General features: G+C 55.1%; 1 protein-coding gene and 1 long non-coding RNA gene across 6 annotated transcripts in view; one reads left to right on the plus strand and one right to left on the minus strand.

Annotated features, from left to right (window-relative positions):
• Positions 1-818: 818 nt before the first annotated feature.
• LOC147582235 (uncharacterized) lies at positions 819-1589 on the minus strand. Its single transcript, XR_015248874.1, has 2 exons — positions 1408-1589; positions 819-1243 (listed from the first exon to the last, which is right to left on the minus strand). It is a non-coding gene; the product is annotated as an uncharacterized LOC147582235 (long non-coding RNA).
• Positions 1590-4275: 2686 nt separating this feature from the next.
• LPIN1 (lipin 1) overlaps positions 4276-24606 on the plus strand; it is a 129395-nt gene continuing 109064 nt past the window's right edge. For 2 of the 5 annotated variants that reach the window (XM_086700044.1, XM_086700050.1), the window contains exon 1: positions 4276-4430. In XM_086700044.1, the coding sequence (XP_086556170.1) occupies positions 4353-4430 (78 nt within the window). In that variant the 5' untranslated portion in view covers positions 4276-4352. The remainder of the gene's footprint in view (positions 4431-24606) is intronic. The other 3 variants (XM_086700047.1, XM_086700049.1, XM_086700046.1) reach the window with 2 other exon arrangements.

Raw genomic sequence — 24606 nt, forward strand, 5'->3', positions numbered from 1 at the left:
CCTGCCTCCTGCAGCTGGGCTTAGGCCGCTGTCCCCTCTCCTTTCCCCCCAGCCCAGGCTGGCCTTGGCCCCTCCTCTGGCTGGTGCTGGTCTCGTCACCACCCCCTGTGGGTCTTCTGCAACTCTGCCCATATCCTGTTCACAGTCTCTTTAATAGGCCTCTTGAAGGTCCCAGCTCGAGTGTCCAGTCTGTTTTCTACTGGGACCTTGATGGATCTAGTGTATGCACATGATAAAGGGCTGTTACCCAAAATACACAGAGAACTCTTTAAACTCAACTATAACAAAAGCAACAACTTGATGAAAAAATGGGCCGGCTGGGGCGCCTAAGTGGCTCAGTCGGCTAAGCGTCTTGAGTGTAGCTCAGGTCATGATCTTGAGGTCCATGAGTTCGAGCCCCGCGTTGGGCTCTGTGCTGACAGCTCAGGGCCTGGAGCCTGCTTCAGAATCTGTGTCTCCCTCTCTCTCTGCCCCACCCCTGCTGCACTCTGTGTGTGTGTGTGTGTGTGTGTGTGTGTGTGTGTGTGTGTGTGAAAACTAAATAAATATTAAAAAAAAGGGGGTGGGCCAGGGCGCCTGGGTGGCTCAGTCAGTTGAGCATCAGACTCTCGGTTTCGTCTCAGGCCGACAACGCCTGACGCTGGCGGGGACGCGGAGTAGCAAGAGCTCTGGCTCACGGCTGGTGGGCGTGCGGAATGCTGCGACCACTTTGGAAGACAGTTGGGCGGTTTCTGCGAAACTGAACATACCCTTCCCGTGCCATCCAGAAATCGTGCTCCCTGGTCTTCCCCCAGAGGAGTTGGAAGCTTAGGCCCACGCAGAAACCTTGTGTGCACACAGACACAGCTTGTAGCGGCTTTATTCACCATTGCCAAAACCCGGAAGCGCCGCGGATCTTCTTCGGCCAGTAGGTGAATGGATGAACCCGTGGCCCAGCCAGACTGTGGACGGTCAGCCAGCACTGAAAGGAAAGGAGCTATGGGGCCAGGAGGAGACAGGGAGGGCAGGAGGGATGAATCGGTGGGGCACAGAGGATTTTTAGGGCAGTGACACGCTCCGAGTGACGCCAAAAAGGTAGATCCATAGCTGTCTCCATTTGTCGAAACCGCAGACCGCACCACACCGTAGGGCACCTTGATGGAAAGCGTGGTCTCTGGGGGATAATGATGGGTCGGCGTGGGCTCATCCGTTGTCACAAATGCACTAATATGGTGCCAGGGCGACGACAGTGGGGAAGGTGTGCCTGTGTGGGAACAGAGTATTTGAGAACACTCCGTACTTTCAGATCAATTTGGCAGGTGAACCCAAACCACTCTAGAGAAAGTAAGTTTCTTAATGAAACACGCCCCCCTCCCCCCGCCATGTGACTTTTTTCCCGTGCTGTGTCCTTCCCACTGGGTGAAGTACTTTTGGAGCTACAGGTGAGTCAGGCCTGTCCAGAGGGGTCCCCGCAGTCGTTGGGGTGATGGGACGGACTCACAGGTGAGGCACCTCCCTGGCACCCTCTACATGTTGGATCAGGAGGACTCTCCCCACGTCTTCCTGGCCACGTGAGCCTCTCCCAGCCGGTTTCCTCTTCTGGGAAAAAGCAAACCTTGATCATGAGGGATGGTATGTGTAAGGAGACAGTAGGCACACGGAAGGGGCTCGCAAATGTCCGTTTCAACCTCATCCTTCCCCCCCAAAGGCCAAAGGATGGAAGAATCATTATGGGGTGGACGGGTCAGGGAAGGTTCCATGGAGGAAGGAGGTCTGGCGTGGGCCTAGAAAGGGGACACATTTGAAAAGGAACAGAGGAGAGGAAAGGCACTCCGGGAAGAGGTGACAGCATGAGCTAAGGGAAAATGGGAATGGGAGAATCCACGGTGTTCTTGGGGGGGGGGTTAACAGGTGCCTGGCAGCCTGGGGGAAAGGGGACAGCCTGTGGATTCTTCACAGCTGGGGAAATTCAGCTTGGTCCTGGCCACGGCCCCTGAGGGGGCCCTGATGGGGTCTCAGGAGCTGTAGAGTAGGAAATGTTGGACAGTCTGCAGCTGACAGAAGCCCAAAATACACACAGGCTCAGTTTCTCCATCTGTCAAACGGGCCTATTAATGCCAACCTCAAAGTTACTGTAAGGAGTAATAGTTGCTACTTCTGTTTGAGAGTCTAACACATGCCAGGCCTTGTGCGGAGCCGCACAAGGCCCCAGGTGTCCCCACAACGACCGCATGAGGGAGAGACTCTGTTTGCATCCCTGTGTTTCCCAGATAAGGAAACAAAGGCTCCTGGGAGGCTGCGTGAATCGCCTTGAAGCAGAATCGCTTCTAAGGGGAGGGTCAGACCCAGAGCCCAGGTGGGTGTGATTCAGGGGGCGGGGCTTCCGGCTTCCGCTTCCGGGAGCTCTGTCGGCGGCGCTCACATCGGTGCTTCTAGAACTACCAGCCAAACCGGTGCTGGCCCTCCGCGGCGAGACACGTGCCAGCCGGACCTCCCGCCGCCAACACGGGGCACTGCCCGCGGGGGCGTGAAATGGCCCCGGCTCGGAGCTCCTGAGGACCCCGGCCTGGCTCCTTCCTCCCGGAGGGTCCCCAGGGCTGCGCCCTCCCAATCGATGCAGCGACATCGGTCTGCCGTGTTCACGGCACCTTCTGCCTGTGCCGTCCTGGACCTCTATCAGATTTCCGACTAAGTGCTAAACACGACCAGGTATAATTACTCACAATCTTATCACTCGTTGGTCATGAGGTTCTTAAAATATCTTGACAGGATGAATTAAAAATAGTAAGGGTGGTGGTGACCCAGCTCATGGAAGTGTCTTAATGCGTTATTCCCGCCCCCTTATAGTTAGTGGCATTCAGGGCATTCAGACGGCGGGAGGTGGGGGGTGGCACTAGGCTCTGGGGCTGCGCAGTGGTCCCTCCCTGGCCCTCTCCACGCCTCTCCAGGGCGAGCAGGGCCAGGGGCACGTGTGTGGCCAGAATGGTGGTGATCTGGACGCAGGAGGCCGGGGGGCCGAGTCCCTCCCTGCCCCTCCCCTGGGGAAGCCACTGCCCCCGGAGCCCGTAAACAGAGGCGCAGTGACGCCCCTTGCATTAGCTAGGACACACCTGTCCTGTGTTCTAAACCGGGCTACTCTTCACCTACCGGCCCAGGTGGGCTCTCGGTCGGGGTCCTGTCTGGAGGGAAGGAGAAGGCTGTGAAGGGCGAAACCAGAGAAGCCTTGGCCGGGGAGGAGTTGCAGAAATGGAGCCGAAAGAGGTCACGGGGTGGTTGGCCTTAGCGTCACGGTCACCGGTCACCCGTTGCGGGGACACGAGGACGACCAGGGCGTGGAGGGCGGGGGGGGGAGTCCTCCGTGGTAAGAGTTGAGTTGGGGATCCTGACTTGTCGCTCTTCTAAAGCCCTTCCTTGGCCCTGCTGCGCCCCCAGGGGGCCACCCCTTCTCTCTGGGTGGGATCTCGAGGTCCCTGTCAGACCAGGTCAGAGCCCCGGCACCCGCTCCTGCAGGGCGCCCTCTGCCCCCAGCCCTGCCCTCCCTCCCTCCCTGCTGCAGTTTCGTCTAAACCCGGGGGCTCATGTGAGCCCAGCCCGTGGCCAGGGACCCAGGGCTCCTGGTAGGATCAGAACTACAGTTCCAGCACCGGATTTGCAGTCAGCCCGGCCCTGCTTTTTGCCACTTCCTGCTTTGTGACCCAAGGCCGTTCCTGAAGCTCCTGTCTTGTGTCCGTGACCCTATAGGGTGGCTGTGCACAACGTACACCAGAGTGCGGCCGGAGTGCTTAGCTTCCTGGTGCGGGGGGGGAGTGTTCGAAACCAGCCAGCTGTCATGATGCCTGCTGCTACTGCGCGTGATAGAGGGGACAGTGGTGGCCTCTGGGGGAGGGGCCCCGGAACCCAGCCTTCCCCAAGTGCGCCGAGGCCTGGAGGAATAGGGAGAAAGATCCCCCCCTCCTCCCCCGCCGCTCTCTGCACGCTGGTTGTGAGGTGGTCTCTCCAACACCTGCTGGGGAATGGATACAGCGTGGCCGGCGGCCGCCAGCAGGGGTCATGGGTCCCACCAGGCTATTCCCCGGGAGCTCACACAAACTGGCGAGCCCTGGGACTCTGCATCCTTCAGGGAACAGGCCATATCTCCAGCTGTTTGTTAGCCAGGCCCCAGGTGGGAGAGGATTTGCAATTCAACACCCTGCTCTTTTCCTGAGCCTTGTGACTTGGCCGGGCTCCTGGCTGTAAAGGGAAGCCGCCTGCTCTGGGCTACATGTCCCCACCCCCCACTGCCTCCCAGCTCCCGAGAGGGTGAAATCAGCCGCGTTGGGACACTGCTCTCCGGTGCTGGGCGAGGAGGTGGCCGGCATCCCGCGGGCCGGGCCATGGAGGAGCGGGACCGTGGTGGGTCCACCTGGGAGCCCCCACAGGACAAGAGCCCCCCGGATTCGCCTTGGTCATGGGTAAGGGTACGGGCCAGGGCACGGCTATTTGTGCGCCGTGCCCCCGACTGGGAGTGCTGGCGGGGCACGGGATGGTCTGTGCCCCGAGGGGCTCACTTAGGTTGGGGACATTTCTGCAAGCGAGTGATGGGGCCAGCTGCTCCCCAGGGGCTCCCGCGACACGGAGACTGAGTTTATAGAAGAGCTTTTAGAACTTACCCAAGAGTTAAAGGCTTTTTTCTTTGCCGTGGGTGGAAAATGAGCAGTGATTGCTGTGATCCTGGAGACCTGGACGCAGGGCGTTTTGAGGGCTTCCTGCTCGGCCGGCAGGGTTGCTGGGAACTTGTGTTGTCTTTCACGTTTGTGTGCGGGCGGGTGTTGACGTGGCCGGCCCAGGGCAGTCATTGAACCGCTGTGTCCCCGGGGCTGTGATGGATGTGCTGTGGGCCTCCACTGGCCTCCAAAGCCAGGGGCGGTACCTTCCTGCCCTTTGGGGGCTCCACCTAGATGCTAGGGCTTTGGTTCAAAGTAGTTATTTTCCGTGAAAGCCGCAAAGCAGGAGAAGAGGGGTCTCAGATAACCCCAAGTAGAAGTGGGCACTGAGCGTGTGGCCTGGGTTAGAATTCATGATTTGCTGTCTCTTCCAGAGGCCGGGGGTTTGGCTGCAGGGAGGGTAAGGCGTTAACCAGCCACCCCGAATGGCATCTGGGACACCCGGGATGCTCTGCTTCTTGTCCTCAGCTGCAGAAGGCTGGGGCTGGTCTGGAAGTTTCTGTAGGCCTTGGAAGCAGAGAGAGCCCGGGGCTGTCGCTTCCTAGGAAATAGAGTGAGAGGTGTGGCACGCACGAGGCTGCTGGCTCCCCGAAGCACCTGTCACCTGTCACTCCAGTCACCTGCATCCTCAAGCCGTCCCCTTCCCTTCCGGGGCAGCAGGCCCTGCTGGGAGCTCAGGCTGGAACGCGGTGGGGGCGCTGGACCAAGAAAGGGGGCCTGGGTTCTGCCCCCACCCCTGCCCCCTTTTGTGGCTGGCCCCCTGGGTGGACATTTTCCATCCAACCGTGGACAGGTGCTTGCGGAGGAGTTATCCGAGGCTGCCCCGTGACCCTCTCTCAACAGGCAGGCTGGGGACAGGAATGGGGCCTCCCCCAAGGAGTGTCGTGAAGACCTCAGGCACCCACAGTCAGATGGAGTAGACTGGTTTTGTGGGTGGTTGGGGATTCCGATGGCTGCGTCTTGTTTCCGTTCCTGGACTGTCTCTCTCACACAGAGCAGCCCTGTTCTGACTGAGAAGTGCACCTCCCTCTTCTGTGCTTCCCATGATGCTCTCCCATATCCACTCTAGGGACCCACAGCCTCTACCACCCTGGGTCGCAGGTCTTTTTTCTTTTTCTTATTTTTTTTGACGTTTATTTATTTTTGAGAGAGAGACAGAGCTTGAGCAGGGGAGGGGCAGAGAGAGAGGGAGACCCAGAATCCGAAGCAGGCTCCAGACTCTGAGCTGTCAGCCCAGAGCCCGACGTGGGGCTCGAACCCACGAACCGTGAGATCATGACCCGAGCTGACGTGGGACGCTCAACCGACTGAGCCACCCAGGCGCCCCAGGTCATGGGATTTCTAATTGTGGGCATCTCTTTTGTACAGCCCGTGCACACACTGTTATTTCCATTTGACAGTCAAGGAAACTGAGGCCGTGAAGTTGGGACCTGTCCACAGTAGCTCAGGGGCTGGCGGGAGGAGGGGACAGGAAGCTGGTGTCCTGGGGCCAGCACAACCCCTGTTCTTGTATCCTGGGCACCCTGTAGACACTGTGATCTGAGGACGCTCTGACAATATCCGTTCTCTGCTTGTATGTTTTGGTTGTTAGTTATTTTTCCTTTTTTATTTTGAGAGAGAAGGGGGGGAGGGGCAGAGAGAGAAGGAGAGAGAGAACAATAGGTGGACGTTCAACCATCCGAGCCACAAAGATGCCCCTAGTTATTTTCTCCTGATTACAAAAGCACGTTCATGATAGAAGATCCAGAATATACAGCGGGGCGTATATAAGATTGCGAGATGCTGGTCAGCCACCGCTCAAGGAGCCTGAAGGCTCATTCTAATTAAGTCACCGAAAGGATTCCGAAGCCACCTCTTGTCCCCTTTCATTCCATAACTTTCCGAGCCCCCTCCCTGCCCTGAGTGATTGATTCCAAAGGCCCAAGCAGTGTGGCACCCGCTGTGCGACTTTCTGCCCTGGGGGGCGGGGGGCGGGGAGGGAGGAGGTGGGGAGGCCTCCCCGCAAGAGAGTGAAAGGCCCGTGGGGGGTGGGGCGTGTGGTTACTGGATCCTGGAGCCTCTGCCCTGCCTCCGGCAGGGCCAGGGCGTCCTCCCCCAGGTCTCAAGGGGCCCAGACGTTTGGGCTTGGTGCAGGTTTGTGCCCGCGTCTGGAGGAACCTGGCCTGTTGGGCTGAGGGTGGTTGTAGCAAGGGGATACCGGGAACCTGGCCGGCTCCAGTGGGAAGGCTGGCCTCCTGCTGCTGCTGGCGAGGCTGAGGCCCGGACCAGCCCACGAGGGCAGAGGAAGGCCAGGTCCAGAGTCAGGCTTCAGCACAGCAGGGCTGGAGCGCAAAGCAGGGAATTGGGGCAGACACTCAGGTGGACTGACTGCACGCAGGAAGGGGTGAGCAGGAGGCCGTAAGACGGGCCAGGCCAGAGCTGCTGCTGGAGTCCGGGCCAGGCTGGCGGCTTCTGTAAGGGAGCAAGCGGCTCAGCCGCTGTGGGGCGCTTTCATTCCTGGGGCTGGGAGAGGGCAGCTGGCAGCGCTGTGAGCCCTTGGAGGCACGTGTTAACTTGGCCCCATCCGCATTGGGCCGTCAGCATTGCCACAGACCGTGGACTCGACCTCCAGGCCCTGAGTCTATGCCAAGCCCTGCGGGGTGCCGAGGGAAGGGTGAGACCTGGTCCCTGCCCACAGGAGGTCAAGGCAGAATGTGAGCGGGTGGGCCTGCTCCCTGACAGCCGCCAGGTTCACGGGAGCACAGAGCAGGAGGAATTCCGGCCGGCAGGGCCAGGGAAGGCGTCTCAGAAGCTGGCACCCGAGCCAAGCCTGGGAGGAGGGTAGGATTTCAATAAACACTCAGCGGGGCGGAGCCTTCTAGACCCAGGGTTCAGCGTGAAAGCAGGCTGGGTTTTGACAGGACAGGGCGTTCTCCTCAAGCTAAGTCTGCAGAGTTTGTTCCTCCGGCCATTTGGGACTTGATTACTCCTTAGCGGGCAGTTCATGGCCTTGCTGTTCACATTGGTCGGGCGCCCAGCCTGTGAAAGGAAGCAAGCCGTGGCCAAATATGTGGGACCCAGCGTGAAACCAGCATAGGGGGCGTGTGCGGGAGCCACAGGGCTAGGGCTCAAGCCCCAGTTTTGCCACTTACCAGTTCTGATTTCCTGGAGCCTTAGTTTTCTCGTCTGTATAATGGGGCCTATGATACCTAACAACATAATACGGGTGTTTGGTGAATGGAGCTGTTATGCGTAATGACACTAAACCTGAAGACAAGAGAGCCTGTAGTTACAGCTTGGGCCACAGACATCACGGTGAAGGCACATTGCATCATCTGGACTTGGCTCATTGGTCTTAGTAAGCAATGTGAGGAGGCGACTCACAAATCCGGACCCTTGTGTCTCCTAATGTGGAGGAGAATTCGGAGTGTGGTCTCCATCCGGGTGTTTTAGCTTGGTATTCAAGGCTTCTCCGGAGCTGGCCGGCTCCTCCTGTGGGGGTCCTGGACCCACCCCATCCCTCCCTCAGGTGGAGCGTAGGGGAGTTCAGAGTGCCCCCTGGAGGCGGTACTCTGCCATTACAAGCAGCAAAACCACCCACCTTCCCGTAAGACGACCACGGCCCCCGTGACTTTCACTAGTGACAAGAAGTTAGGATGAACGTGTAACTCAGTGGTGCGCCAACAAAGTCAGCAATCCCTGGGCCCGATCTGGATTCATCACCGTTGCCTTTTCTTGTGATTTCACCCCTTGCAGCACCCTGCTGTCATAATACACTCTGCGTCTTGCAGAGACAGGCACGGTCCCCTCTAATAGAACGATCACCTTACCCAGCACATACCAGTAAGGCCGCGCCTGTGCCTGGCTTTGGAGCCGTCTCCTAACCCACAGCTTGCTCCCAAAGGTTTTTTCTCACTGTCCCTTAGGGGTCTCGGTCGCCTGCACCACCCCTCTGGTCAGGGCTGGAGCTGGGTGGGGGCTCCGTGTGGTGGCCACGTGTTTCGTGCAGAGATTAGGATCTTGACTGCACGTTAGCGGTTACGGTTACAGGAGCAGATGATGCGGACTCCCTCTTAGGGTTCAAAGCCTAACTCTCGAGCTTGCTGGCTGGTGATCGACCTTTCTTAGCCTCGTTTCTCATCCGCAAAATGGCTTTTGGGAGACCAAGTGGGTTAAAAGCCGTGAAGCACTTGGTATGTGTGTAATCGGTGTCAGCACTTACCAAATCCAACACTGGCCTGTCTTCTGGAGCCTTGGAGCAGATTTCCGTTTCTTCCGTTAAGCCTTGCAGTGGGGCTTTGGCACAGCGCGATCTCTCTCCCTGAGCGTTATGCTCACATGAGGAGAGCGAGAGATTTACTCCCGGACACCCACCCGGGAAGAGACACAGTCGGGGGAACAGCAGCTCTGGGCTTTCTAGTTGAGACCTTTCTGGGAATACCCTCTGGAGTGAAAAAAGCAAGAACAATCGTCATGCACGCTTGAAATTATTATTATTTTTCTTGTTTCCCTCTTTTATTTTGCCAACAGTATATGTAACTAAATGCACTTAAATTAAGAGTATGTATATTATGAGGACCTCACTCTGCCAGCAAGAGTTGTTTTTTTGTTTGTTTGTTTGTTTGGTTCCCCCCCCCTCCGCCCCCCGTAGATGCACTTTTGAGAAGCAATATACCGAGGTGCCCAAGAGCCATAGTCTCAGAGTTTAGAAACCCGGGGACGCAGACCTAGCATTCCAAATGACTAGGTGCGTGACCTTGGGCAAGGTCACTTCACTGAGAGACTCAGTTTCCCTGCCTGGTACCGTGAGGCTCAAATGAGTTATGTGAGTCGCAGCACTTTGCAAACGGGGGAGCTCCTACTAACGTAGTTTATGCCCCAGGGGTTTGCCGTGCACGCTCTGGGCCCCGTGGGGGCCAGAGAAGAGACAGTCTCAAATGTAAAGGACAGGCAGGCAGCTGAGAACCACGCGATATAATGTACGTTGTGTAATGGGAATCAGGTCTAATTTTGTGTTCTGATATATTTTTTTAAATATTTATTTATTTTGAGAGAGAGACAGAGACAGAAACAGAGAGCACAAGTGGGGGAGGGGCAGAGAAAGTCCCAAGCAGGCTCTGTGCTGTCAGCACAGAGCCTGACGCGGGGCTCGAACTCAGGAACCACGAGATCACGATCTGAGCCGAAATCAAGTGTTTGGACGCTTGACTGAGCCACTTAGGCACCCCTGTGTTCTGACGTTTTTAAATGTGAAATGATGGGACAGAAGGGGCCAGATACGCATGCTTCAAACAGGGAGGTTGGGACACAGAGGACTCGACTTGTCACCTCCAGTGCCGGGAGCCGGGAGCCACAACAACCTTGTGGTTGTGGCAGGTGGGCCTGGAGCTGAGCCTGGGTGTGTGTGTGTGTGGGGGGGTGGTGGGGTGGGATTGGGGGCCGGGAAGACAGAGGGAGGGAAAACAAGAGGTCTGGGCTGGTTTCGATTTGGAGAACCACAGGTGCACCTGTCCGGCTCTGCAGGGGAAGGAAGACGGGCAGGGCCGCCCTCCAGGTGTGCCCACGGCCTGCCCCCGTCCCCCGCCGCCCTTTCCACCTGACGGGGCTGCCCTCAGCCTCCTTGCTCAGCCCTGAGCCGCCACCCAGCGGGTAAGTGGGGTGAGGTTTGCGCCGTCTCCGGATTTTGCACTCGGTGGCCGCGTGGAGGAGGTATGCACGCGCCGACAAGCCCGGTGGGGACTGTACAGTTTGCGAGCCACAGGCTGGTGTCACGCTGGCTCTCGCTGACCTGAGCGGTGGCCCTGGATCCCAGCCGGCTTCTTGAGCTGGAACGCACTCCCCCCCCCCCCCCCCCCTTTCTCAGGAGCCAAGAATGCTTGTGACGTGAGCAGGCGCGTCTGCTGGAGCAAGGGCCAGTCGGGGCACGGACCATCTTGTCTTTTTGTTCGAGTAAGAGCCCCTGGGACGCAGAGCCGGGAGGCTGGGGAGATGCACGGGGAGAAAAGGGAGCGGGACAATGTTGCGCCGTTGTGACTTTTTTCTGGGAACGGTTATTATGTATCGTGAGAGAACGCAGCTCCCATCTTGGGGACGTTAAAGTATCTTTCCTTTATGAAACGATTATAATAGCAGAGGCCCTTTCCTGCCTTCTGAAGCTAAGAAGTTGCCGGCTCCTTTGTCAGTTACCCCCATGCTCCCCCCCCCCCCCAACAAAAGTAGTAAAAGATGATTGTGTTTTTATTCCTTTGTGCATTCTGGTAACAAATACTCCTTAGGTTTCTGCTATGTGGCCGGTGGCCTTCTAGGTGCTGGACATAGAGCAGTGGGTGAACCCCCAAACATCCCTGCCCCCCTGGAGCTTACACTCCAGGTGGAGGAGAAAGCAATGAGCAAATGAAAAAAGGTAAAACAGATATCAGATGGAGAGGGGGTTACGGGGAGGGGGGGGAGACAAGCAGGGGGAGGGTGACGAGATGGGAGAACGATGTGGCTTTAGTGGGGAGGGCAGGGTGGGGCTCCCAGAGAAGGTGACATTTGAGCAAAGCCTGGAGGCCGGTGAGGAAGTGAGGGGGCGCGCAGTAGGCGTCCAGGCCCTGGCTGAAGCTTCTAGGCTGGTTTAAGCAACTGCGAGGAGGCCGGAGCGAGAGAACAGGAGGGGAGGAGGGGCTGATGTCGGAGGGCAAGGCGGGGGTGGGGTGCTGAGCATCGTAAGGGCCAGCGACGGAAGTCGTGGGGGACTTGGGGTATGCACTGCCCTGCACTGTGCCGACTGTGGGGACGAGTCTCCGGGCCCTCGGCTGACGGGACGGGAGCAGTGGGACCAGGGCAGGGGCTGTTGCCATGATCCCAGTGGGTGCAGGGGAGGGTGAGAGGCATGTGGAGTGGAAGCCGGGAGGGTCCAGGCTAGAAATGTAACCTTGGTCTCTGAAATACAGAGTGTAGGAACCCCAGACCTGCTGCAGCCCCTTGGTTTGCAGATGGGGAGACTGAGCCCCGCAGAGGGCCGTTGGCCTGTTTTCTGAGACTAAAATCCCAGTGTCCTGGCCTTCCCATGCGGGAAACGTACCGACGTTCAGATACCACTGTGAACTTCGCTTTGCCCTTGTATTCGGAAGACACTTGGCCTTCTCTGTCTTTCTAGAAGTTTCCTTCTGTTTCCTTCTCTTTCATCCCCACGGCGTTCTCCCTGTGCCTCTGCTTAGGCAACCCCGTTTCTTCTTGCGCAGTTTACACTCAGCTAATAGAGAACCTGGCGGGGGTGGGGGGGCGTCACCACCGCCAGTGGCCTCCTGACCCTTCAAGGCCTTGTCCTCGTGCCGTTGTGCCTTGAAACCGCGGCTGAGAGTGACGCCTCCAGTCTCAACCATCGCCCCCCATTCGGAGCGTGGCACCCGCCAGCCGTCGCTGTAGTTATTCCAAGACTGGTCCCGGGCACACGGCAAGTGCTTGGGGTTTGTCGAGGGAAGGCGAATGGACGGCCTGACAAGGTGAGACCCAAGTCCTTATCCTTCGGCGTTGAGCTTTGGCCTGGTCTGGGCTTCACTTCCGTGCCGAGACGCCCCTCCTTATCCCGTTTTAGCACTTACCCTGTGATCGTCCGCAGCCACGGGGCTGCCCTCTGGGGACACGCTGCGCACTGCAGGTGGGATGCACTTGGAGAGAGAGGAAGCAGAGCTCAGGAGCATTCTAGAGACGGCTCTGCAGTTAGGTCCGCGGGCGGGATGGGAGACAAAGACCAGAACGTTAGGACAGATGGACCCTGGGATAGGGGAAGGCTGGTATGAAAGGTTGGTGCCAGAACGTCTGGCCCGGCTGAGTTAGTCCCGGATGCCCGAGGCTGGTGGATATTGGCCGCTGGACAGGGGTGATGTGGTGTGTTTTGTGAGTGAGCTGGTCTCACTTAAAGGCACAGGACTGGCGTGGGTGGTTAGGGCCCAGGCGCCGGGAGCAGAGCATATGCCCCCCCAGAAAGATCAGACCATCCCGTTCAAGTGAACTGGAAGATGCCTGTGGCCGAGGCCCCACTGGGGTCAGATGCTGTCCTTCTGTTGCCGTCTCTTCTGTCCGAGGCCCCATAAACACATTCCACGCAGGGTGTGTGGCTGGAAGGTCTATCTATGGGGCCGAACCGATAAGGGTCCTGTTCCAGAAGGCCCCGTTACGTGCCTTTCCCCTCTCGCCCTGGCGGCCAGGGGGGCCGAGTTTTGCTGGGTGCCCAACCACAGGATTACCCCCAGTCTAGATTTCAGGAATAATTCTCTCCGCTCTCTCCAGTCATTCTAAATCCTGCTCCGCCTCACCGCTTTTGATCTGGTTTTAAACAGTACTGCCATTTGATTTCTTTTCTTTCTAAGCTGCTTGGGATCCTTTTTGGGTTTGATAAAGAAGAAGAACAGACGAGCAGTCTGTAACCAAAAGTTCAGAATAAAAATGACCTAAGGTCTTCTTTATTCAGGCAGGATTGACAAGAAGGCAGCGTGTTACTGCGCGTTTGTGGGACGTGGCTGCTGATGCTCCCAGTCGGGGGCTGTGGCCAGGGCCCAGGAGGGGCAGGGGGATGTGATGTCTCCTACAGCAGGGCCAGCAAGGTGGGAGAGGAAGGGCTTACCCGTGAACCTCTGAAGAGTTTATTGTTACTAGGAAGGAGACAGAGGAGAATTGCGTTGAGTAGGAGCGGAACACGGAGAACTTGAACGTGAACGGTCCGGAGGTCTGGCTTCTGGGCTCACGGTGTGGCTCGGGGCAGACCTGCCATGACTTTGGAGCAATGACAGCTTGCCCGCCTCCCCCTCCCGCTCCCCCTCCCCCTCCCCCACGGGGCTGTCTGCAGATTACACGAGACTCTGCATGTGCAACCCCAAGCGTGGGGCGCCCACCCTCAGGTCACCTAGCTGACGGTCACTCATGGGGGAGGTTGCATTTATCAGGTACTTTCGGGCATTGAGGGTGCCACGGGGGGGGGGGCTGCATAGAATTCTTCAGCCTGGGGTCTGTACGGAGCCCCAGCTGAGGGGCAGGTGGAGGCTGAAATCCAGCCTACACTCTGCTCAGCAAACCTGCTGGGCTGGGGACTGAGGCCAGGCTGGGGCCGTCGAGAGGAAGGGCACCTTCGTGACATCTGTTCATCCAGAGGGGTCCCCCCGTGTGAGGCTTCCTTCCGTCCCAAGGCCCCTGTCCTTCCCCCACACCAGCCGCCTCCCCGCTCAGCCCCACCCTCTCTCTCCCTCCTCGGCCACACCACACCGGCCAAAACCGGGCTTTGTGCCCCGGTTCGAATACCCTTGGGGGGGGGGGCAACTTCCCGTCAGCTGGCTCACTTGACCACTCTGGGATCACAGGTCACAATTCTTTTTATTGGTTTTAATTTTTTTTTTAACGTTTTATTTATTTTTGAGAGAGTGCAAGCAGGGGAAGGGCAGAGAGAGGGGGCCAGAGGATCTGAAGCAGGCTCTGAGCTGACAGCACAGAACCCGACGCGAGGCTCGAACTCACGAACTGTGAGATCACGACCTGAGCTGAAGTTAGATGCTTAACGGACTGAGCCTCCCAGGCGCCCCAACCGGAATTCTTTCTGGAGCAACACGGAGTAACGGTGTCCAGGCTTCAGAGTGGTGGACCGAGTCTTGCTGTATGGCGGTGGCTGAGAGGGACCCTATTTCCTTCCAGCCCTGCTGCTTCCCCGTTTCTCCTGTGAACGTGCAGCCCTTTGTAAAGAGCATTGAATGGCTGTCATTTGGTGGCCCAGAAAGACCCCCTAGAGGGCGCTGCCACATCGGGGACGGGGGACAGGGCACTCTGGCAAGGATCTTGTCCCCTCTGCCTCATGCGAGTGGGGGGGAGGGTGGCAAATGAAAAATGGGTTCATACGTAAAACATTTTCTACCAACAGTATGAGAGTTCTGTTGACATTCTTGAGTGAATTCTCTTTTTTTTTTTATTTTTTTTTTAACAATTTTTTTTTCAACATTTATTTATTCTTGGGACAGAGAGAGACAGAGCATGAACAGGGGAGGGGCAGAGAGAGAGGAAGACACAGAATCGGAAACAGGCTCCAGGCTCTGAGCCATCAGCCCAGAGCCTGACGCGGGGCTCGAACTCACGGACCGCGAGATCGTGACCTGGCTGAAGTCGGACGCTTAACCGACTGCGCCACCCAGGCGCCCCGAGTGAATTCTCTTTAAGGACAAGGCGATTTGAACTTCAGTCATTCAGAGTAAAGGCAAAGGGGCCTTGGCTAGTTGGTGTCTTCCCCTGATTTGACCTAAGCAGAAATTGAGTTTATTAATAGCCGTTTGATAGACACCTCACAATTAATGGTGAAACAAGATGGGATCAGGTGTCTGATTTTTCTCCAATTGGAAATGCCCAATGGGTGAGAGGTCACCAGATGGAAAGAGAAGGAACAGTGAGTCTTACATGCTGAACACAAGCAGCTGCCTGATATAATAGCATTTTGCAAGCATATGAGTTATTCTCAGTTTATGGATAGTTTATTTATTTTTAAAGAACGATTGTTTCTTTTAAAAAATTTTTTATTTCTTTTTGAGAGAGAGAAAGAGTGAGAGCAGGAGAGGAACAGAGAGAGGGAGACACAGAATCCGAAGCAGGCTCCAGGCTCTGAGCTGTCAGCACAGGGCCTGACGCGTGGCTTGAACCCATGAACCTCGAGATCGTTATCTGAGCCGAAGTCGGACGCTTAACCGGCTGAGCCACCCAGACACCCCAAGCCTCTTACTTATTTAAGGTCATTGTCAGGCTGTTCAGTGAAATGACTTTGGTGTGAATCCATATTCCTAATGGTTTTTGGTTTGTTTTTGTATTTTTGGCTGTCTTTCCTAGCCTTGTATTTCTTCCTAAGTATAAGAAGTTTTGCCTTCAGGCTCATTTTCAATGACTCCGTTTTCACATTTGCTGTTGGTTTGTTCCCTCAAACCCGCCTGCCTCCCCAGTTTGTTCTCCAGCATCAGGGCTGGGTGGTTTGAGAGACACATCCTCAGTCTGGCACCCTGAACTCACCCTCGATTAGCTTTCTCCCGGGCCCCGGTGGCACAATCCAGAGCCAGGCCTCATCAGAGCCCCTTAGAGCTCCCTTCTTGTGGTGACACGGGGGAAATTTTACACAGATGCTGAGCCAGACAGCCTCTCGGTTAGGTCCTGTTTGAAAAGTTGGGCATCACCCTCCCCCTGTCCTCTACAGCCCTGGCCCTAAGCAGTAGGGCTGCAGAAATTTTCAGGTCTCTTTTGCCAACAGCGGGAACCCCTTCCCGGGACAGGCCTCAGCGTGGAGCCTGGCTCCTGTGCCCCATCTCACGTGACCCTTTGCAGGTCCTGGCCACACCCTCTGCTTCAGGACCAGAGTCTTGTACACCTGCTTTACATTCGTAATCCGTCTGTGACTCATGAAACCCCTTTTTTGAGCCTCTCTATGTCATTTTGCTTTTATTCTTTTATATACTTGGCTTTGGATCAGAGGGGGGCATCCAGAGCACAAATTCACTGCACTGTCTTTGACTGTCAGTCACAGACATGCTTTCTGACTGATGTCAACCCAACACTGATAAAATGCTTAAGAAGGAAAGAGGAAGAATAGAGCCAGTGGCCTGCCACTCGAGGCCTCCATCCAAGCAGATTTTCACATTCCTTAGGAATGTTAGTGTTAGTAACTGTTCTCATTATAATATTACCAAGATATCCAACCTATTCCTTTAGAACATCACGAAAGATTTTAACAAATGCGTTGTTGAAACCTTTACATGTCCTTGTGTGTGTGTGTGTGGTCGGCAGAGGGGGGGGATGGCCTCATCTGTGAAGTGGGCTGCTGGGAGGGCAATGCAGCACTTCCCAAATTTCCTACTCCCTGGGAGCTTTGAAGCCTTCCTGATTTCTGCCTCTAGAGATTCTGACTCATCGACGTCCGGTGGGGCGTGGGAGCAAGCAGTGTTAATGAGCTCCCCAGTGGATTCTGATCAGTAAGCAGGCTTAGATCCTGGGTCCTAATGTTTATAAAGTGTTCAGCGGAGAGTGCTTGGAGCACAGCAGATGCTTCCCTCCTCCCACATTCCCACCTCTCCTTCCCCGGAGGCACACAGCGTTCAGGTGTGGCCCACTTTGTGTCCCGGAGGAAAACCACAGGACAGCCATTTAAACTGCCCTCCTCCAGGGCTGCCTGGGTGGCTCCCTTGGTTAAGCACCCGACTCTCAATTTCAGCTCAGGTCTCGATCAAGTCCTGTGTCGAGCTCTGCACTGACGATGCAGAGCCTGCTTGGGATTCTTTCTCTCTCTCCCCTTCTCTCTCTGCCCTTCCCCTCGCGCCCCCCTCCCCCCCCCCCCGAACATGCTCTTTCTCTCTCAGAAATAAACATTAAATTGCCCTCTCCTCCAGATATCTTCCTTTGATAAAACGAGGGGAAAGGGCAATGCTTAACTCAAAGTCTTTGTTTCAATTCCGCCGCCTCTGATTTGGTCTATACTCTGTATCCTTTGTTAAGCCCCATGATACATAGATAAATAGGATTCTGGCTCCACTCTTGAGATCTTGGGATTATATTGCAGCCTGCGAAATTTAAGGCACTGAGTCTGCCTGAGGTGGGCGAGAAGTCTTATTTTGGGTCGGGGGCCAGTCTTCGTTAATACACTTCAGATCAACCCCCAGAGGCTTTCTCAGGACTTGTGTTCCATTGGATAAAGGAGACGTTCAGGTGGTTGTGACAGTCCAGATGGACACAGTAGGTGGAGCTAGAGAGCCAGAGAAACAGAGAATGCAGAGAGCCTGTCCGGGGGTCTCAGGAAGATCAGGCGGGGGCAGTCATCTTCTGGAAGGGCTGTGCGCCAGAATCCCTGAGCAGTTTTGTTTTTTTTTTTAAGACTACAAAATTCCATATCCCATCCCTATGGAATAAAGTTGCTGGCATTGAGCTTTGGGTGTGTTTAACGCATTGCCCATCTGACTCTGATGTGTATTCAGGTTTGGGAGGCACTGATCTAGAGATTCTAGAATAATCTAAATGTGATCCAGGCTCTCTGCTGAATGATCTGGTCAGCAGGCTGGGCTGGTTTGAATCTACAGCCCCGTGCTTTTCAAAGTGTGATCTCCAGACCAGCATCCGCATCAGCATCACCGGGGAGCTGATCAGAAACTCAAATTTCCAGACCCACCCAAGACTATCAAATCAGCATCTGCAAATTCTGCATTTTTTTTTTTTTTGTAAGTTTATTTATTTGGAGAGCACGCACACAAGCAGGGGAGGGGCAGACGGGGAGAGAGAGACTCAAGCAGGCTCTGCCCCGTGAGTGCCGAGCCCGAAGCGGGGCTCGATCTCACGAACCGTGAAATCATGACGTGAGCCAAGGTCAAGAGTTGGACTGAGCCACCCAGGTGCCCATGACTCTGCATTCTTAACAAGGAGCCCCCAGCTGACGCAGAGGCAATTCAGAGTGTGAGAGATTGTGAGAACAGTGCTTGTTGTTCGCACTGGCTCCAACCCTGGAATGGGAGCTCGCCGAGGCAGGGGTTGTGTTTGATCTTTGGCACTTCTCTGAGCCTCAGTCTCCTCATCTTTGCTGTGTCTGCTTCTCAAGGTTTTTGGAGGAACTTGTGCCCGACTCCCGTATTAGACTGTGAATTCTTTGGGGCAAGGGCCATGCATTTTTAAAATTTCTGCATGCCCGATGCCTAACATTGAGTGAATTTGCCATTTTGGCACCGAGGGTTATAGAATCCTTGAAACAGAAAAGACTTTGCAGGTTGTCTAGGACACGCTACTGGGTGAGTGGGTGAAGAAATTAGGGTTAAGTGACATGTCAAAGTCAGATGCTCTGTTATCCTCACATGAGCCTGCATGTGATTCAGAGAGGGCACCCGTGACGTCTGCCACCATCCGTGAAGTCATTGTCCCCTCGGCTCTGCCGAGCTCAGCTCAGCTCCCTGTCTTGGCGAAGGTCCTCTCATTCCTCTGACCACAACCCTCTCTGTGCCTCTGAACTTCTGTACTGCTGAGCGTCTGTATCACTTGTCCGCCATGAATCCTGGACTGGCCTCCACGCAGGCCCCGTCGTTGGTGCGCCTTGTCCTGGAGGTTACGGTGTTCTTGTGCTGTACGCATCAGGACGGAGCCCTGGCTCTTCGTTTTCTCCATTCGTTTCCCAGCCCAAGACCTAACAGGATGAGCACATAATGGGAATGGCTAACTTTTCGAAAATGCAATTTTTTTTCAAATACAAAATCTTTTATGTAAACAAAAGCTATGGAGATTAGTATGATGAAGGCCCACATCCCTATTTCCTTAACCAATAAAAAAAAGATTATTATCGTCGTAATGTTCTACGTACCACTCTCCAGTCATTTCCTCAGCATCTGCGAATTTCCGTGACAGCTCGTCATCTGTGACACCATGTGGTTTTAGGGTTTCGTGTTCCTGCCCATAAAATAAGGATCTTAAAACCAAGGTGCAAGGCAACCGTGAGGCCACAGTTCATTCAACTCAGTCACTCAATATTTACTGAGAGTCTGTTACATGGCAACCACCGGCCAGAAACTTGGGACGCATCAGTGGACACGTCTGACCAAGACAAACATAAAAAATAAAGCGGTGTTCTCGTGGAGTTCACCTTCTGGACCGTCCATAAACAGTAAGCATCATATACATACAAGTGACATAATGTGTTAGAGGTTAAAAGTGCGATGGCAAAACATGGGACAAATGCTCTGGGATTCTGAAGTGTGAAGGCTGACTGTGGTCGGGAATGGTCTTGTTAAGAAGGTAATATATGGGCAAAGATTTAAAGGGGTCGAGGAGCTGGTCATTTGGTTTTAAAGGACAGATGGGGCTTCGCAGGCCATTGTGACGATCTGGGCTCATCCGTCGAGCCCTTGCAGGGTTTGGGCCATGCAGTGATGTTTTCTGACCTCTTGTGGGGCGTAGTTTATAAGACGAGAAGCAGAAAGTCCAGGGGGGAGGCCATTGCAATAAAACCAGAAGAGAGGGAAGAGGGTCAGACTTCGGTGAGGGCCGGGAGGTGGTGGTAAGTGGCCAGGTTTCGGACATGTCTTAGAGACAGAGCCATCAGAATTTCCTGAGGAATTAGGTGTCGGTGTGAGAGAAGGAGAAAGGTTGCTCCAAGGGTTTCAGCCCGAGCGCCTGAAAGGATGTAGTTACCATCAGCCAAGGTCAGGGAAGGCTGCAGGTAGAACAGCCTGGGGGTCAGCTGAGGTTCGGACTTACTAAGTTTGAGGCGTCTGCCAGAGGTCATAAATGGAGATGCCAGGGGCGCCTGGGTGGCTCAGTCGGTTGAGCGTCCGACTTCGGCTCAGGTCATGATCTCGCGGTCTGTGGGTTCGAGCCCCGCGTCGGGCTCTGTGCTGACAGCTCAGAGCCTGGAGCCTGTTTCGGATTCTGTGTCTCCCTCTTTCTCTGACCCTCCCCTGTTGATGCTCTCTCTCTCTGTGTCTCAAAAATAAATAAGATGTTAAAAAAAAAATTAAAAAAAAATAAATGGAGATGCCAAGTAGGGTGTGGGGTATATGAGTCTGGAGAGAAATCAAACGTACAAGAATATACGTTTGGGAGTCATGATCCTGTGGGGGTTATTTAAAGCCATGAGGTTGGCTAGATCACCAAGGACTCACTGTAGGTCAAGAGGAACAGAAACCCAAACGACCAGACGACTCTTTAGAGGAGATGGCTGGAAAGGCATACAGATGGGCAGGAGCCGGCAGGGGCATCGGATCACAGGGAGGTCTTGGAAATGCCACAAACAAGCAAAACGAAGCAAGAGCCTTTTGTTGTTGATTGGATTGACCCCGCAGAGATGGGAAAATCGGTGATGTATTGAGAGGCCAGCTGCACGCAGCAAACAGAGTGCTTTGCTCTGTGCCTTGTACTGGGAAGGCAGGCTGAATCCCTAAGTCATGGTACAACGACTTCAGGAAAGCCAGAGGCTCGGGGCGCCTCGGTGGCTCGGTCGGTTGAGCGTCCGACTTTGTCTCAGGTCATGATCTACAGTTTGTGAGTTCAAGCCCCGTGTCGGGCTCTGTGCTGACAGCTCAGAGCCTGGAGCCTGCATCGGATTCTGTTGTCTCCTTGTGTCTCTGCCCCTCCCCTGCTTACGCTCTGTCTCTCTCTCTCTCAAAAACAAGTAAACATTAAAAATTTTAAAAATAAGTACATAAATAAAAACAAAATAGAAATATATATCTTAAAAAAAAAAAAAAAAAAAAAAAAGGAAAGCCAGAGGCTTTCAGGTCAAAGGAGGGAGAAAGAGGACCGAAGCCTGACTTGCGGCTCTATGCACAGCACCGTTAGCCCAGAGCGGCCCCCAGGGGGCTGCTTCTTGGCCCCGCGGCCGGTCACAGGCCTGTCGGAGCTGCTGCCCTGAGCTTTGACACCCTGGTGCCCAGTCTCCCTGTGCCGTTCCCTGTTCCCTGATTGGCCTCCAGACTCCCGATTCACCTTCACAGCTGAGCTCAGCTGTGCTCCCGTGTGCCACCCTCCCTGTGCTCCCGCCACGCTGTCCTCCCTCCCCAGCCGGTTCCCCAGGTCAGCATCTCTAGCCTCTGGCCCGGAGAAGGCGTTCGCCCCTCCGAGAATGGAGCTGTGACTCATGGGAACAGCCGCAGAGGCTGAGTCCCCGGAAGGATGATGCCTGTCTCTGTGGAGCCCCCGGCTGGTCCCTCTTGATAAGCAGAGCTATCATTCAGAGGGGCAGCCCTGAGACCAGAGGCCAGCCTCCTGCATCTTCCAGAAGGCTCGCCCCGCTCTTGTGTTTGCGGCAGTCCTGAGCTGTGTCTGGCCGCCAGGCCGGAGCGACGGCAGCTCCTGGAGGCCTGTGGCTGATGACGGGGACGGGAAGCAGCACCCCCTGACCCCTCCAGGCTAGTCCAGGCTTCGGCTCCCGCTTCTCCCAGCTTTGGCTGGCAAGCCCACCGCCTGCCTGGGTCTGTGTGTCACGAGTTAGGAATTCTCTCTGCCTTCCCAGTACTGGGAGGCTGTGTTTGCTGAGCCTTGGGGACCTGCGGTTTCCTTCCTGGCCTGCTGGGGGCTGGCCTGGGCACAGGGAAAGGCCACTGTTCAGGGGTGGGGTGAGGAGGGAAGGGTTTGCTTGGCTGTCTTGGCTGAAAACCTGACTCACACCTAATTAGGTCGGCCTGGCTGGCTGTGGGCACCGGCAAAGCTGGGTACCAAGCCCCTTGGGTGACCCTCCTGTCACCCAAGGCCAGGAGCAAGCCCCACTTCGGGTCCGGAGGCAGCCCTCAGTGGAGGGAGAGGGCAGGCCCAGCTTCCCTGCTTCCCCAGCCTGGAAGCTCCTGGCTTTGCTCTGTCCCGGCCGGCCGAAGGCAGGCCAGTGGTGGCCAGGGGGTGGCGCTGTGTTCAGCACTGACCACAGTGTCACTGACCACAGTGTCCTCTCCTTCCAAGCAACAGGCAACCTGTCCCTCTCGTACCCCTCCCTGTGGCCCTGACTCTCTAGGGGTGTGGCTGGCTGTGTCCCGGTCAGCTCAGCTCTGGCGTGTCGGGGACGTGCTGTGTCCCGCCTTATCCTGATTCCGCTGATGTCACGGCCTCTTGTTTGCTGCCTGCTTTCCAACATGTCTCAGGAGACCGGATGCTTTCTTGGAAGGGACTGGATGTACTCAGGGTCAGGGGCTACCTCTGAGTTCTTTATTGAAAAGTCCCTCCCAGAATCCGAACCACGGCGACAGGCTCCCAGATCACCCTCCTCTTCCGAGAAATCCAAGAACACGTGGGTGGGGTATCTCCAGAGGCAGCAGCTTCCTCGTGCTCTTGGTAGTTGTTTCTGGAGAGAAACCCACCTGCTTTGGGGCTGAGATTCGTTTTCAAAACGCGACTCTGAACGTGCCCGATGCCCCACATTCACACTTGGAAACACGGGCAGAATTCCTTTCTCTTGTGGTTCTGAAATGCGATGAACTTTTTAAATGCAATGAACTTTATTAGGCTCCTTCTCACCGGAAACCTGTGTGGTTCTGGATACGGTCAAGGCTCTTTTTAAATGCAATGAACTTTGTTTATTAGGCTCCTTCTCACCGGAAACCTGTGTGGTTCTGGATACGGTCAAGGCTTTGCACATCTTGTGAACAGAGTTTTGTCATGAAACTTAAAAGGGTATAAATGCTGTATATGAGCTGCCTTTGGCGCGTCAGCTACGTGCCTGAGGCCATTTCTCGGGCCCACAGCCCAAGATCATACTCTCCCCTGCACTTTGAGCCTCCTTTATTTTTATTTTTTTTTTAATTTTTTTTCAACATTTATTTATTTTTGGGACAGAGAGAGACAGAGCATGAACGGGGGAGGGGCAGAGAGAGAGGGAGACACAGAATCGGAAACAGGCTCCAGGCTCTGAGCCATCAGGCCAGAGCCTGACGCGGGGCTCGAACTCACGGACCACGAGATCGTGACCTGGCTGAAGTTGGACGCTCAACCGACTGCGCCACCCAGGCGCCCCGAGCCTCCTTTAAATCACTGTCGTGAACAGGTGGTCTTCTAGAACTTTGGAACCATTATTCATCTGCAGCATATGGTGTGGTCCGTATTTCTTTTTATTTATTTTTTTAATTATTATTTTTGTTTACCGTTTCTTTATTTTTGAGACAGAGAGAGACAGAGCATGAACAGGGGAGTGTCAGAGAGAGAGGGAGACACAGAATCTGAAACAGGCTCCAGGCTCTGTGCTGACGGGCTCAGAGCCTGGAGCCTGCCTCGGATTCTGTGCCTCCCTCTCTCTCTGCCCTTCCCCTGCTCATGCTCTGTCTCTCTCTGTCTCAAAAGTAAAAATAAAAACATTAAAAAAATTTATTAAAAAAAAGGCATCCGTATAAAGACCTTTTTAGGGAGTACTTTCTTGCTGAGATGGTCATTACAGATCAATGAAAAGAATAGAATATGTTATATGCTCCCAAGCTCTGCTTGGTGTGAATTCATGAGATTTGACTTAGTGGCCAACATGGCTTCCAAGCCTTGGAGGATGTCTGTTTGGGTTGGACCACACCACAGGCCCAAGCACCTTCATAGACGCAAGGGGGTCAGGAGTCCCTGGAGGGTGTTCAAAAGAGAGACCACAGAATAGGGAGGAGATGGAAGCCCAACCTTCACACCCTGTCCTGAGGCTACCTCTTACCTTCTCCTCAAACTCTGTCCCCTGTAAAATGCCGAGTCCACAGGTAGTCCCTCAGATACACTGAGAAATTGTCAGTTTACAGTCTGTGAGCTATAAATACAGTCTGTCTGCTGGCTGACCACACCTGCGGTTGTGATGGTCATCCGTTCCATCAATGGTCACCGAGAGGCCACAGTGTGCCAGGCTCTGAGGAACAGGAAGAATAAAACCGGCTGGTCTGGTGGGGGACAGACCGGTCAGCCAGTGTGACAAGTGCGAGCACTGAGGTGTGAGCAAGGTGATGAGGACGTGACAGGTCGCAGGAGGTGGCTGGGCGTGACAAAGGAGGCACAGGGTGAGTAGGAGCTGTCCAGCTGAGTGAAGGTTTAGGGGGAAAAGAGCGTGTCAGCTGTGGGGCCTTGGGACAAACGACTCAACCTTTCTGAAACTTGGCCGGACGGGGAGCCTGGCTGGCTCAGTCGGTGAAGTGTCGTAGTCTTGATTTCTGGCTCGGGTCACGATCTCGCGGTTTGTGAGTTTGAGCCCCGCATCGGGCTCTGTGCCGACAGAGCGGTGCCTGCTTGGGATTCTCTCTCTCCGTCTCTCTCTCCGTCTCTCAAATAAATAAATAAACATTAAAAAGAACCCAGGACGGTAATGCCCATAGTGCTTAGAGAGGAAGGACAGGAATTGAATATGGGAGCACCTAGCACATGGCAGGTGCACGTCCTTATTCCACATTGAGAAGCCGGATATATGGCCTCAGGTCATCACCCTGCTGCATAGTTGAAGTCCCTTTAAGTAGCCTCTACTGGTCACTCTGTGTTGGGC

The sequence above is a fragment of the Puma concolor genome, chromosome A3, assembly GCF_028749965.1.
Source record: "Puma concolor isolate L17-30 chromosome A3, mPumCon1.1.hap2, whole genome shotgun sequence".
Lineage (NCBI taxonomy): Eukaryota > Metazoa > Chordata > Mammalia > Carnivora > Felidae > Puma > Puma concolor.